The sequence below is a fragment of the Erithacus rubecula genome, assembly GCF_903797595.1.
Source record: "Erithacus rubecula genome assembly, chromosome: 1".
NCBI classification, from domain to species: Eukaryota; Metazoa; Chordata; class Aves; order Passeriformes; family Muscicapidae; genus Erithacus; species Erithacus rubecula.
Window position 1 is genome coordinate 75,213,156 of NC_136658.1, and position 15,716 is coordinate 75,228,871.

Below are 15,716 nucleotides of genomic sequence, written 5' to 3' on the forward strand. Positions count from 1 at the left end.
ACTTTCCCAGGAGTAGATGGATTCCTATGGGATGTGTCCCTGTGTGTCTCAGTACAGGCCAGCAACACACTGAAAGTTGTGCTTAGTTTCCACACATAAAGATCCTGGGATTAATGGTGTTCTTGGGATTAAGTATGTACAAAAGTATTTTGCCCGAAGAGGGAAAAGAAAGAGTGTGAGAACAAGTCAATGATGAAGTGAAAAATGCACACTCTGCTACCTGCTCAAAGAAAACAAAATATGCAGAACAAGATTGGACACATGCTGCCTAAACTATTCAGCTACTTGTTCATCAAGCTGTAAAACATTGCATCAAATCCTGTTAAACTAATTGGAAAGTATTTTTAAAATGGGAAAACTACACTCACCTTTTAAATTTCCTTTTTCTAACAACTTCCAAGTCTACAGAGATCTCATCTCTACTGTCACTTTAAGAGCTTATCTATATTTGCTAGCATGTAAATCCACTTGAAGAAATCATCTGTCTTTAGCTTAGAGGGTTGAATGAAGGGCTTAAATGCCAAAGAAATCAGCACATTCATTTATTTTTCAACATTCTCTGATACAGCAAGCTTGTGATGCATCACTTGGGTGCTTATTGTGGAGAAGGAATGGCATCACAGACAGTGAAATTAAACTGAATCTGACAATGCACACCAGCAGGAAAAAAGAAATTGCTTTGCAGAAGAATTAATAAGCACACTGTTAATTGTTTCTTCAAACCAGTACAGGTGTCATCCACCTTCTTCTTGTCACTCTTGATACAAGTTGCTACAGGCCATTGTTTACTTAAGTGTTCAACTGCAGAAAAGAAAAGATCAAATGTGGAAAAAAAAAAATAAATCATCACTTCACACACAACAGTTAAAATTCTACAAAATATTACCAGTGACTTTGAAAATACGGTTGACACCATGGTGGCTCATGGTTTCTTGTGTACTTTTGTGTGACACATGCTGCTGCTGTGGCTCACCAGGCAGGGCAGGGACAGTCTGGTGCTGGTGAGACCATGGCAAACACATAATGCTCAACTCTGGACTGATCTTTCACCTCTGCATCTGTCTCAGTACCTGGGTAGCACATCAGGACTAAGCCAAAACCAGTTGTTAGAATGGGCAGGGTAGTGCTGGCAAATGGCTGTGTATTAATGAGAAAGTATTGTCTTAGTCCCTGTGTTTATGACTTGCTTTGCTACATGCTGCTCTTTATTGCTCTTCTATATCCTACAGCCTGCAAGCTACTCTTAGTTAATACTCTTGCACTTCCCTGCTCATAGTGTTTTTCTCTCATCTTTTTTAACCTGACTCATATTTTCAATATTCTAGACTTGAATGTGATTAAGAGTCACCAGATGGTATCACTGGAGATGGCTTTGCTGATCTTATTTAAACTGGCTTATTTGAGAGCAGTTCCTTCCTGAAGAAATGTTAATGGATAAGTGTGATACATTGACAGTTTCAACTGTGAAGAGGTTGAAGAGTAAAATCTATTTTGTGTAAATGAGGTTGTTTTTTTTCAAGACTGATATGTGGGTTCTGCCTCTTGGTTACATCTCTGCAAGCAAACAGCCAGGAGCCTTGTAAATCCAAAATCAATCTGGGGAGAAGTTTGCCTATATTATTAAATTTGCTAGGATCCTAGAAAGAATTGTAAACGTCTGATACTCTTGGGAGGAGGAAAAGTCAAAGCAGTGTGAGAGCTCTGCTAAATCACTGACAGCCTACAGGAATGTGCTGCTTTGAAAATCAGTTCTTTATCAAAGGTTTGCAGGCATATATTGCCTGCAAAAGCTAAAATGGAAATGCATTTTTTGTTTCATCATGCTGCACACAGTAATCAGGAGTGGAACAATTCAGTCTGATGAGAGTTTTCACTCCTTTTCTTTTAGGGAAAAAAGAAAATCTGAATAGCTTTTTGTTTTTCAGTACTTGCCTTGTTCCACCACTCTAATGTACAGCTTTCACCTGCTCCCTCAACTGCCACTTATACACTTTCTAAAGCACAGGAATATTAGTTTTTCATACAAAAGGGAAGAGGTGTTTAATAAATAAGGAAAAGCAGGAGTTCACTTTTACTGCAGTAATCTGTCACAGAAAGGGCAGGGTGAGTGAACAAGATCTTTGTTAGGTGGCATTTTTAATACCCTTGAAATACTCTCGTATTCTGTGTAACCAGTCTCTGCTTAAAAACTGCTTCTTGCTGCATCTACAGAGAAATCTGCAGCAGTGAACGAGGGAGCATACACACATTACATGCCATATTAAAGCTGTGAAAAAAAAGAGATCTAGGCTTATTGTCTCTGAGCTTTCATGTCCTCTTCTTGTTCTTTTTCAACAAACATTTAACAATCAGCTCCCTCACTGTGTCCTCGGTGTCCTACATAAGGATCTTGCTGGAAAAATGAAAGATTTTCAGACCTGCTGCAACTCTCACCTGGGTAATGCCCATTTAATAGCAGCCAGGCTGCACCCCAAGCACTTGATGTCGCAGACTCCAGAGCACATGCTGTGATCACTGAGTAGCCTCATTTAGCAGAACAGGCAGCCCATAACCTTCTCACCTCTGGCAGGAGAGCACTGAGGCATTTCAAATGATGCCATGATTGTAACACATCCAAAGTTACTCCATCATTCATCAGTTTGAAAACCGAGTTAATTAAGTGACAACAGAAAGTGTTGTGCTGCAAAGGAAACAAAAGAAGAACATTTTCTTGCCTTGAGGTGATTTTCATTTAAGCCTTGATCCTGCCAAAGTTTGTGCACCTGCTTAAGTATGTAACCAGCTCTGCTTCTGTTAGGTAATTCCTTCAGCCTGTGCCCATTGACTCCAGCCATGGTGGCACTGATTTCATACTGAAGGTCCTGCATAAATGTTTGCAGCCTCCCTGGCATTGGATCTCAGCACTGTGGAGCATGAGGATCTGGGTGGGTTAGTGTGGAACAGCCCTGAGCATCAAATCATGGTTAACTTTTCAGCTAAGCAGAGTGGGAGCAGAAAATGCCATGCTGGTGGGGAGGAGTGAAACAGGCTTTTAAAATGGTCAATAGAAGGAAGTCAAGAATCTTATCTAAAAGGTCGATGTGATGGACATACTTTGTTCCACCGATGACAGATGGAGGCTGCAAAAATAGCTTAGATAGGATATCCAGTACTTTTAAAGGACTAGATTTAGATGAGTTGAGTCCCACCCTCAGAGATATGCTGAAGGTGATCTGAAAATGTGGCCTAAGTTTTTGTGCACAGACAAGAATTGACACTCAGCTCCTCATCTCTCAGTTGTGCCTGCAGCTGGCACCCAAGGCACCAGCCCACTGCCAATGATAGACACAGCATAGGCAAGCACTGACACTCATGTCTGACAAAGCCTCCTTTTACTGAACTCTTCATTAAAATAGTTTTAATAAATTAATGAAACTAAGATTAATAAAAAACAATCAAGCTCTTTCAAAGCAACTACACCCACACAGAACAAACTCAAACCTGTTCACTCAGTCTTTCAGATTCTTTTGCTCTTTTGCTAACAGTAAACCAATTAGAAGACTTCTAGTGCTGGCTACTTCAGAAGCAATTGTCTCTGCAACACCTAGCACTGTCCACAGAGGCCTTGGGACTGGAATGAGATAGGGAGGCTAGAATGAAATCAGACTCTCCTGGGTTTCATGCTCATGAGGAGCAAAAGTGAAAATAGAGAAACAAAAATTCAATTCCAACACTGGCAGCATTCAGGACTCAAGTGGCAGTGAGCTTGGAAATAACATGAAATTCAGCTTCCCATTAATTTTCCCAGTCCCTAACATTGTATTGTAAGCTTGGAATCATATAGATTATATCAATGGAGTCAAAGTCATATAAAATTATTGTAAGAACTTAATGCAGCCCAAAGCCTGTTAAAAAAAATCCTATCTTCAAGATTCCATTCCCCAGAGCTACTACAGATTTCTGTATTTTCCTCTTCAAATCTAAAAGAAAGGGGACTATTCATCAAAACAAAAAGCAATTATTCAGTGTTTCATATACTGACAGCATTCATCCTCAGGAAGTCTTTGTCGATTGTGCCTCATATGTATAGTTATAAAGTAAAAGAAACACAAAACTGTGGTGTCTCCATATCTTATGGATGACATGAGACTATTGTCCCATTATGTTTAAACAATGCACCACCACTCATGGAGAGTCTCCCCAACAACAGTAACCAGTTACCAGAGGTCAACCAATCTCTTTAGCCAATTAAAAATAGCATTTCCAGACACTGCTTCATTCAGATATTGTTTCTGATCTAAAGATTAATGCATGATAGAAAATAAGGCAAATAAAACATTACATTACATTGACATAACTTACATAAACAACAATTAACTCAGTGCTGATTCTGAGTTGGGTTTTTGTTTCAGTTCAAGTAGTGTACAATTAGATTTGCATGTAATCTATTTGAGTGCTTCAGCTAATTTAAAAAGTGTTCAGAGTATTAATATGTATGTGTGCATATAGATTGAGAGCTTTATAAATATATGTTTAAGTATATATACACATGCATATAAGTAACAGCCTGAAATTACAGGCATATGAAAGTCCTTAAATTAAAAAAGCCTCAATAGTTCTAATGTATTACAGACAACAGACATGAAATTCTAAGAAGCAAAAATGATTCCTTACTTCAATTTAGTATTTTTAGTACTAATTTTATAAATAGTAAATGTGAGTTATAATGGCAGTTCACTAATGTTTAGCTACCCACAAGAGACCCTTACAGTAAAAAAAAAAAAAATGAACTTAGCTGTCTAATAGTGTAAAAAATTAACCCGCTGCAGTCAGCAGGACAGAAGGATGATAAAACACATTGGTACCCCAGGGTCCCTGCCAGTTCTGGCTCTGCACAACTAATAGGCTACACTCAGCCTTGAGCTGCTGTGGCTCATGTGAGGCACAAACAATAGCTGGGATCCTGGTAGCACCAGCGAGCAATCCGAGCTTCAGCCTTCACGTCTAACAGTTTCACAAAGCCATTCTCCCTTTCCATCCTTGATCCATCTGAGGCTGATACCTGGTGCTCTTCTACTGTTTTCTCTTTAACACTAAGCATGTATTTTCTCCATTTTTTTTTCTAGACAATTTCTTTTGCAGCACTGAGTTTTGCAACAGTCATTCCCCAAAGCCACAAATTCTTGTTCCTTTTTCTGCAGAGCTGCCATTTAATTTGATATGGCACTTTTCCTGATCTTTGACCTCCCTCTTCTCTGGAAAATTTTAGTAATTTTTGCCAGCATAAGACTTACAATCAGTTGTGTAGAACTTCTTCATTTCTATATATTATTTCCTGATATTAAAGAGCATTTTACTCCTATATTTCATTAAATTCAAGTTTCAAGTTCAAAGCTGTAGCATAACTTAATGCTCCCCCTAGTTCCCCCTCGTTGTCAGGAAGCTGATCCAGGATGGAAGCTTTTCTGCTAAAATTTCTCCTTCCTGTTTCTTATATATTATCAAATAAGGGACCTCTTCTCACAATTTTCAGGGTTATTTTTCTGTATGAACTGGACTGATGTATCTGTTTATTCCTAGATATACAGATAATTAAACCACCTCCAGACCTCTGGTGATTTGAATACTCTCTAAAACAGGCTTGGGGACTTGCTGTTATTCCACCTTTGTACCCTCTTCTATCAGTCCTCACCCCTGCTCTTAGGAGTTACCTGATGTAATTTGTGAGAACACTATGCCATATCTCAGCAACACCCACTAGATTGGCAGAGCACAGTTCCTGCCTGGTTCATCTGCATCAGGAAGGTCAGGAATAACCTCGGGCTCTCAGTGTCACTCAGTTTTTTCCTACAGTCTTCTGTTTGTACATGGGTTCTGCAGACGTGAGGGGGGAAAACAAACCCTTAAAGTAAATTGGGGCATTCAGAGGAACAATGTGAGTTGGTTTAAACTGGCTGTGTGTTTTTATTTTCCAGCAAGATCAATCTGATCTTAACTTAAAAAATATCTGATGAGTAACTGAAAAAAAAATAGATAAATAAACAATGATTCTACCTGGCAGTGTGTATTCTAAACACTACAAAATCTCAGAGGTCCTCCTGTTGCTTTCCTGCTGTTTTAGAGAAAGGTGTGGACCTGAGGAATGTTGTTCCCAGAAGCCTGCTGGCATTGACGGAGAGGCTGATAGGACCCACATGCTGGTTTGGCTTGACACAGGAGCAGCAAATAGGCAAAAATCAATGTTCTTCCAAGGGGAAAGCAGTCAGTTTAGTTAAAAAAAAAAAAATAAATCTGAACACAGAAAATAGGAGTTTTTTGCAGCAGCCAGAATGAGAAACCAGCAGCACATAGGGGCAGACAGCAGGTGGCAAGCACTCTGTGGGATCCAGCCCTCATTTCCAGTGAAGCTTTTTGCCTGAATGTTTCTTTGTGAGGTGCTTGAATTCAATGTGACTGAGTCATACCGAGTTGAATGCAAACTTGGCTCTGTAAGAGTTAAAAAAAAAAGGCCACATGTTTCTACAAAGGTATTAAAAGTATCCTGTTGAGTAACCCGGTGTGTTCCTTGCTGCCCTGGATATCTTGCCGCTATGGCTGCCAGAGAGGGAAAGAATCCTGATCTGTCCCATGGCCAAACCCCAAAGAATTAAACCCTTTGTCTTAGGAGCCTTTCACCTTCTCAGGGAGCTCTGAAAATCTGAAGGCAAATCAGAAATGGCCTTAAAAGAAATTTCCTGATGGTGTGTTACGTCTCCCAAAGATGCTCCTGTTCACAGCCTGCCTCAAAGGGAAAACTCTGGAGGACAGTACTGGGCTGAAAGCTTTTAATGTCAGTCGTGGGATGTAAGCTCGATGTGGTCTCCAACCCCAGCAATAACAACACTCAGGAGAGTGCTGCTCCTCTGAAAAATGGCAATCAGTCTCACATGTTAACACTAGGTTATGCTGCCATTAAGGCTATAAACGACAAGAAGTTTTGTGCTCCAGGGCATAAACCTCTGCCACCTTTGGCAGCAGTGGAAACTTAGCAAATGAGATGATTATAATGTGATTGTCCACTGCAGGGGTCTGTGTGTCCTTCTCTGAAGCATTTGATGCTGGCCACTGCTGGAGACAGGATATCACATTGGCTGGACTACTAATCTGATTTAGTATAACAGACCTTTTATTCCTATTAAGCACGTCTCAGTACAGAGTCAGCTTTCAACTAGTACTAATGGCCATGAAACACTTTATCCGCAGCCTAGTCTACTTGTAGACACCTGGCACAATTCTTCTCTAAGGCAATACAGAATGGCCAAATTCTACTTATGTCATATTTTTCAAATAAGGAATGAAATATCAGTTACATACTTTGTTGATTTCCCCCATAAATTGTCAAAGTAGTGATGATGAATGATTTTGTACCTAGATGTCCAAATTCAAATGACACTTCTGCAAAGGAGACTTAATGGAAATAAGATTTGTGCTTTTGAGTACAGGATTAGGTCCCAAAAACAGAATAGCCTTTTAAGCTTTCTATGTTGCTAGCATTCCTCTTGAACAGCATTTCCCCTTTTCCCCTTGATCTTTGGATATGGAAAAGGTTTGTTTTCAGATGTGCATGCCTGTAGCACTTTCTTGGGATTTATCTGCAAGTTGATCCCAGACTTAGTCTGTGGTTATGCTTTTGCAGGGTTCCCTGTTCCAGACAACTACTGCTGACCACAACTCTCATTTCCTCTCTCTGCAAATGTGAAATGAATACTATCATAACAGCACTTCTTAATACATGCCAAAGAGAAAATATTGTTTTTCTGTATTATATTTGACCACCCTGCATTTCAAGTACATGACCTCACCTCTACAAAACTGGCAAGCTTTATCCCTGTCATCATATGTAGTGCAACTTCTACCAGGATCAGTACCTCTTCTTATTTATTTGCCCATCACAAAGTCACCTTGAAATGATCTCCACATGTACCAGTTGTACCAAATTTTCCATTCATATGTGTTTGGTCATCGCAGATAAGAGCCAGGGGAAAAAATAATAATTCAAATGTGACATAAATATCAGCTGTTGAGCAAACCCAGCACTATGAACCTTTCAGAACAAGACACGATACTGTACTGTGCCTAATGCTTGGGCATTCTGGCTAGCAGTCATAACTATAGATTCAAATAGATGGTAATCAAAATAATAATTTAAAAGGTAATTGACATCTCTTGGTCAGTACTGCTGTGTATCAGAGAGGAGCTGATCCTCATTTATACAACACTTACCAGAGAAGCTGACCAAGTTAACTGCATACACAAAGCAGAAAAGACTCAAAGTAGCCAGGACTCCTGAATCCTCCTGTACCCCACTGCTTCACCAACACATGATCCTTCCTCTTAATGGACTGCTAAAATAGAGGCAAAAATGCAAAACCCATAGAATAATGCTGTTTTCTCTCCTGTGGTTATGTCCTTTGGATGTGTTTATCATTATGTACCACAGAAGAGTTCCTCTACGAAAACATTAAAAAGAGCCATCTCCAGTGCAGTGGACGTGCCCTGCAGCTGCCTGCTTGCCTTGCTGACCCCTCATCCAGTTTGCCTGTGCTTGCTGCTGCCCTTACTTGCCTGACTTGCCCGGGCACATGGACTCCTTGATGTTCAGGGGATGGGTATTTCCACATAATCTTTGGCAATCCACCCTGTGAGCTGCAAAGGATTACAAAGCCCCACTGTCTGCATTGCCTGCTTGTAGCAGGGGAGGTGGGAAGGGCCATGCACCTCAGCAGACACAGAGTGCTCAAGGACATAACCGTGCTGCCACCAATTTCAGATTACATCAGGAGACAGCTGTGATGTGCAGTGCCTGTAAAGCAGCTGTGGTGCCTGTTCTCTTGCCCCTACAACAAGAGTGCTAGTGGGAAAGGTATGGGCAGGGCACTTCCTAAACTGCCTGGATCACCTCGAGGTACCTGCACAGGGCTGCTGTCTGAGAGGAGTGAAGGGCTGGTCTGCAGCACGGCCTTGGAGCAGATCTTACCTCCTGATTAAACTTTAGCTGCTGTATGTAAGTTTTTAGATAATTTCTGTTTGTTTGTTTGTTTGATTGTTTTCAGGGAAAAGCCTACATTAGTAAGGTTCTAGTAATAAACTCTACTAAGCAAGATCTTTTATAATTTTTAGTCTGTCACTGATTCAATCAGGGAGTCATAGATACCCAAGAATGCATCGTGTTTGAAAGAGAGAGCCATCTTTCAAGTCTCATCTCTTTAACTCTCCTCTTGTACTTTCTCTGCCCCTCAGGGACAGCCAGTTGGAGAGAGAGTAAGCAGTGCTTCAACAACTTGCTATTGCTCCCACAAACACAAGACCTTTTATCCTGTTGGTGTCCAGAAGGCATGACAGAGATTTGGGCTGTCATTGACTCCCAAAAATGTACAGTCTAAGAGAATTTGGCTGACAGGAGAGGGAGTGACATGCCTAAAGTCACACAATGTGGCAGTACAGAATTCTCACAGAGATCACACATGCATGGCCACTTCTGTTGGCCCCAACTCTTTTCCCAGGCATCAAATGGGGCTGCTTGCTGTCAGATTTATCTTCTGAAGTCAAAAGTTTTGTACTATTTTGGGGCAGAGTACAAAGTAAAGAATTATAACCCCTGCAAGGAACAATGTTTTGCCTTTGCAGTATGAAGTCCTAAAGAGGAAAGGCAGATTCGAACTTTTAGAATTAAAGGGAACAACTCTGTCTTAATTTCCTGTGGTTTTGCATGAGATTTGTCCACAAAGGAACCATCTGTCACCATCTGCTTGATTTTCTTGATTTATTTTTCTTTTCTTGGACAGTTTCACAGTATTGGTATGTGAATGTGCCTACCCACACCCCTCTCAAAAGGCCAACTCATTTCTTCAGCAGACATGTGCCTTGTGGATTTTTTTGTGTATTTGAGCCGCAGTGCACTTTTCATCAGGCACTGCCTTTCTTTGTTGAATGCTGGTCTCCAGGAGCTGTCTGGAATAAGGGATAAAACACCAGTTGCACACACAGATTCTGATAATTTGGGTCCATAACAAAGTGCAGAGCTCTTCATTAAGCAAGGTGGCTTTTGAAGGGGCATTTGACAGGATGAAGGAGCTCCCTTTCTCCAGGTGCTTCCAAGGTGGCAGTCATTGTTTGCACTGCCAATCCTACAGTCTGGAAAATCTACAGTTTGGAAAACAAAAATTAAATAATTAAAATAATTTAAAAAAAACCCCCAAACCCAAAGAAAAACCTATAGAATAATGTGAGAATGAGAAAAGCAAAAATGTGATGTACAGGCCCAGACTTGAAGATCTGGGGTGCAAAACAATTAAAACAGCAACATGAAAATACAGCTTATCTACAGGGAATCTGTAGAGGGATTCTTGTCAGAAAGTGTAATGATAGGAGGATGGGTAATAGGACAAAGAGCAATGGGTCCAAACATAAAGAGGGACAATATAGATATTAGGAAGACATTCTTTGCTCAGAGGGCAGTGAAGCACTGGAAAAGGTTGCTCAGGCAGGTTGTGGATGTTCAAGGCCAGGTTGGATAAGGCCTCGAGCAACCTAGTCTCGTGGCAGGGTGGATTAGGACTAGATGATCTTTAAGCTCCAGTCCAAACCCTTAACATTCTACGGTAATTACTTTTTTTGTTGTTTCTGGAAGCCGTCCAAGGGGACGGCGCGGGCCCGCACGCCGGGAGCGGCACCCTCTGCGGGAGGCAGGGGCTGCGAGGGGATCTGCAGCGCCCGCGGGGGGACAGCGCCGATTGACGGCCCGGGGGGAGCGGCGGAGCCGAGGGGCTGCCCCGACGGGGCGAGCGGGCCGGGGCCCGCGGAGGGCGGGCGGCCCCGCCCCGGCGGCGAACGGCCCCGGCGCCTACAAGCCCCATGGTGCCGCGCGGGGCGGCGGCGTGTGACGCGCGGGAGCGGGGGCGGCGGAGGCGGCGGCGGAGGGTCCGTGTCTCCCCTGCCGCATCCCCTCGCTCGGCTCGGCGGGCGCCATGTTGGCTTGAGCCGAAGATGACAGGGGGCGGCTGCGGGCGAGGATCGCGCTGAAGGAGCGGCACCTCCGGCTCGCAGCGCGGCTCTCGGGGGGCGGCCGGAGCCGCCGGCGGACGAGGCGGGGGAGGGAGGGAGGGAGGGCTGAGGAGGCGGCGGCGGCGATGCGAGCGGAGAGCTGAGGCTGCGGGAGGCGGCCGCCGTCGAACGCCCCCCGGCCCCCTCCGAGCGCCGCGGGGGAGGGCTCTCCCCTCCGAGCGCCCTCCCTCCCTTCCCTCCCCGGCCCGCGTCCCCGCCGGGCGCTCTTGGATGCCGCACACCGCCTAGGGGGGCCGCAGCCCGGCGTCCTCCCCAGCGGCCCCGGGCCCACCCCGGCCCTCCCGCCTCCCTGCCCCGCCGCCCAGGGCAGCAGCCAGGTCCTGCCTGGGTCGCCCGCGCCGGCTGAGGAGGTGACTTGGACGCTCCATTATCCCGTGTGAATCATCCCGTCGTCATTTGTCGGGGCTGGGAGAGAAGGCTGAGGGCGAGAAGGGGGGAAAAAGCCCGCACGCAGCTCATGTGGCGTTGTAGTCCTGCCGCCTGCTCTACCTGGCACCGCTGGTGCTGCTGCCGCCGCCGCTGACAGGGATCTGCTGCCATCTCTGGTCTCCCGCTGGCTCCTCCGGTCCAGCCCGGCACCGCTGCCCCTGGATATTCCTGCTCCTCAGCCGGCCCCTTCCCCGCTGCTTATCGGGCACCTCTTTGGCGTAGGGGACGTGGAAGCTGCTGTCTCCGATACTGACACCGGTTTTGCATCTTGAAGATCTCCGTCGGGCTGCTCCTCGTGCTGCTGCTTTTTTCTTTTCTTTTCTTTTCTTTCTTTTTTTTTTTTTTTTTTTTTTTTTTTTAAAGTTGAATTTAAGCCATTTAGGGTAACATCAAAATGTCCAGCAGCGTTCCAGCTGATATGGTGAGTGTTGTACTGTTTATTTAATAGTTTTATTATAGAATAACGTTTATTTCTGCCTAGTTTTGACATATAACATGGAAAGAAGAGGGGCGTGGGAAGAAAAAAAAAGGTCTTGGTTGCATATTTAAGGAACATAAAGTTCCCAGTTAATTACCTTCCCCCTCCCACCCTAGATGCTGGTTCTACTTCGCTTTTTGGTGGTGGAGTGGGAGATCTGCAGCGTCGCCTCCCGTGTAGCGAGGGAAGGGGGATGCCAGACTCCCTTACCTATGGCAGTCAGTTACCTGAGTGCTCACGCTTGGCTCGTGTAGCACTGCTCCTCAGCTCCGAGCATTTTTTGGTGGGGGATAAATCCGAAGCAGAGCATTCGGGATGAATTGCTCGACCCATTTCTTTCTTTCTTTCTTTTCATTTTTTATTCTATCTCCCTTTCTAAACCTCTTAAATTTGGCTTGTGTCTTGCCAAAGCTTTGTCTTCAAATGTTGGTGGGAAGTTAATCTCTTCACTTGCTGCCGGCTCAAGAGCGAGAGAGAAATTTTCATGCGCTTTATTTTCATGGCGAGGTCCTTTGTGCACTAGCTGCAATCTGGACATTTTTCAAGGGCACTCCTAGTACTTCTTATGGCGGACTGTACTTCAGCTTGTATTGGATACTCGGCTCAGTACATTTAAAACAGGAAGGTATAGCAAATCATGAGAAGCTAGGGTGAATCAGGTCTGCTAGGTAATCTTCCGTTCAGTACGACTTTCTCCATTTGTATGTATTTCCATAAATCAGGATATATTTTCATAAGTCTCTTAGTTGGAAAAAGCACCCACGAACTTGTAGCTGCAGTTTGGTATGTTAATTCTTTATTCTTACAGCAGAATATTTTCACGCATTTCCACACGGTTGTTCACATTTAAAGGTACTTTTTTTCCTCCCCAAAAGCAAAGGACTTGTCTATGTTTTTTTTAAATTTCGGGGTGAAGTTCTGTTTTGTGGGTAAAACCTGACCCGGTAGGGAGAACAATAAAACGGAGTAGCCCTTGTTTAAGTCATTGATGTACACTTAATTGGGATATGTATGGCGACTGGGCTATTGGAATGATGGTGTCTGTTTAGTTGCTTGCTTTCTGCATTTCCTTCACAGTTTTTGTATAGCAGTCACAATGAGTGAATTTTGACCAAAGAAAGAAAAAGAAGCAGAAACAGTAAGATACAGAGGATGATAAAACAGCAAGATACAAGCTTTCAGATTTTTTCCTTTTTTTTTTTTTTTTTTTTTTTTTTTTCTCCGCCTTTCTCAAATACTATAAATAAATTCTGCCTCCCCTGGATGAAAAGAGCGATGAAGGGATTTAAACTGAGAGGCAATAAGCTCCTCAGCTATCAGTTTTCATGTATTTCTTTTTAGTGTCTCTCTCTCTGCTCTTAGAGCCTTTTGAACCCCCTTCTCTCCTGCACGTGGCTGTCTAGCGTTATGTCACAGCAATCCTCTCCTGGGCCGTGGAGGATTAGGTGCAAATCTCTCAGTGCTGCTTTTTAAGTTGCCTGGAGGAGTCCCTTGACTATGACACGAAACACACTCCTCCTCCCTGTCACCCTGGGCTGAGCTGCCACCTCCGTGCTCCTCCTAGGGCCTGCCTGCCAGCCTGGGAGTCCCGCTGCTGCCTCTAGGTTTGTAATGCTTGGCGTTTGCTGCAAAGTGCACAGATTTTAAGATAGGCAAAATAAAAATTTTATATGAAAACTATTACCTTACGTTGTTACAGTGTAATGAGAATACCACTGCTCGGGATAGCTGGGCCTAGTGCTGCTCTGTTTATTCAAATCAGGAAGAAGCTTGTTATACATAGTGATGTTTAAATACTGAGTCATTACAAAAACATTTGAATGAAGATGTTACCAGTGTTGGTAGAATTTAGCTAAATAAATATTTTCTGGCCTGTCACGGGATCATTTTTCTCTTAGTTTCTGCAGTATTAGGTGCAGTTTCTCTCTGAAAGTTTGCTGTAGAAATTCCAGTTATTAATTACAACAAATAAATATTACTCTAGGAAAAAATTGCTTGAAAACTCATTTTTGGTCTCCTGTTGTTGCCGTCCTCCATATTTGAAAGGAGTTTGTTCAGGAAGGAAAATGGGATTGCCATTCCTTAGCTATTTGAAGAGGAGCCCTTACCAGGCTGTCACCATGTTTATATATGTTTTTATTTAGTGTAGGATTTTGCAGTTTGCATTTCTCTTACCCACCCACTGTGTAATTTGCATTTGCAAAAAATTGATTTCCCATTTCTGTAGGAGCTGGCAGCAGTGTGATGGAGTGTCATTTTATGAAGACTCCATTATACTTAGTAAATCAGCTATGAATTACATAAGTATTATAATAATAATGTTTGAAACAGTTTATGTCAGGTTCATGAACTAACCTCCTCCTCATAATAATAATAATAATATTATAATTGCTGCTTCTTAAAAATGTGTTAATTTGTCTTCCTGTCCCACCTTTGAGAATGATCTGGTGTACATAAATTCATAGTAAATTATCTGATTTCCAGTAAGCTTCATATTTCTAAGCAGACATAATTTGACCCAGTCTCCTGTTCTCTGACATTGACTTGACTTGTTTCCAGAACTACAGCAGTTTTTACCAGCTAACCATTTCAACATCACTTCCTAAATAATTAACACAGTACTTTATCATTTGCATTCCACTAATAAATTGGATAGTGACACACCACATTCCAGGTGTTGTAAGTTTGTGGTGCATTATTCCCTAGCAATCTGTGCTACTTACAGGTTAGAACTCCACTCCTGGAATGAAGCCTGCTAATATTGACCTCTCTACCTGAGCTGTTTCATTAACTTTATTGGGACTAGATGTGTCTGAGACAGTTTTTGAAGACTAAACTGCATATCTCAAGCCTAATTTTGCTGAATTTTTCACATAAGCTCTGGTGACTGTAGTGGCAGGAGGGCACCTCTGATTATGTTCAGTAATTTAATCAGGCAGTTTATCAGTTTTACCATTTGGTAGCAGTTAGTTTGACTGTGAATAACAGCAGGGCTGTTTGCAAGTTGTATTTCTTTTGTAATGATAAATAGACATGCAGTGGTTTATGGACTTGTGAAATTAATCACACTGGCTTCTTGAGTGGACCAAATGAAAATGGTTTGGTATGTGTTTAAACACTCTAGCTGACAATTTTAAAGCAAGCTATGAAAAGCATATGCTCAGTCAAGAAGTTCTTACTGAATTGAATAATCCCCTTTATTTTAGTAGAGTTATCATCAGAATCTGGGAAGGTTCCTCTCTGTATTCTGTGTGCCTGTGATACTTCTTATAGTTAGAATTCTTCTAACTATAAGGATTTTAGGAGTCCACAGAAAATCATCTGCTTGACTAAAAAGTCTTGACAGTGCCCACTGCAGTTTCCTGCAGTCCGTGTGTTTTATGTCGGTATGAAAAGGCTCTGCCAGCACTTTCTTTCTGGGCAGTTCTTTGCATGCCCTCTAGGAGATCCAATTCTTTTTCTGTCTGAGCAGTAAGAGAGAGTGATGCTTTTGGCTCAGGGTGGGGATTTTATTGTTGGTTTGTTTTCTTGTTGGTTTGTTGGGGTTTTCTGCATTTGGTAAACAGCAAAATATTGGAATCTACCAAACAATGAAAGGTTTTAATTTTAATGTGCACGGCTCTACAATCCATGTGCTAGACTTCAGAGATGTAGATGGTATGGTAGGAATTATTTTTAAGAAAAATGAATGTTTGGTGCGAGACATTTGCAGACATAGAAGAACATG

At 42.7% G+C, this 15,716-nt stretch overlaps 1 protein-coding gene across 1 annotated transcript in view; it reads left to right on the forward strand.

Annotated features, from left to right (window-relative positions):
- The first annotated feature begins 10,913 nt into the window (after positions 1-10,913).
- The window catches only part of UBL3 (ubiquitin like 3), a 56,011-nt gene continuing 51,208 nt past the window's right edge, over positions 10,914-15,716 (forward strand). Inside the window, exon 1 of the mRNA XM_079298584.1 lies at positions 10,914-11,932. Coding sequence (XP_079154710.1) covers positions 11,906-11,932 — 27 coding nt within the window. The 5' untranslated portion in view covers positions 10,914-11,905. The remainder of the gene's footprint in view (positions 11,933-15,716) is intronic.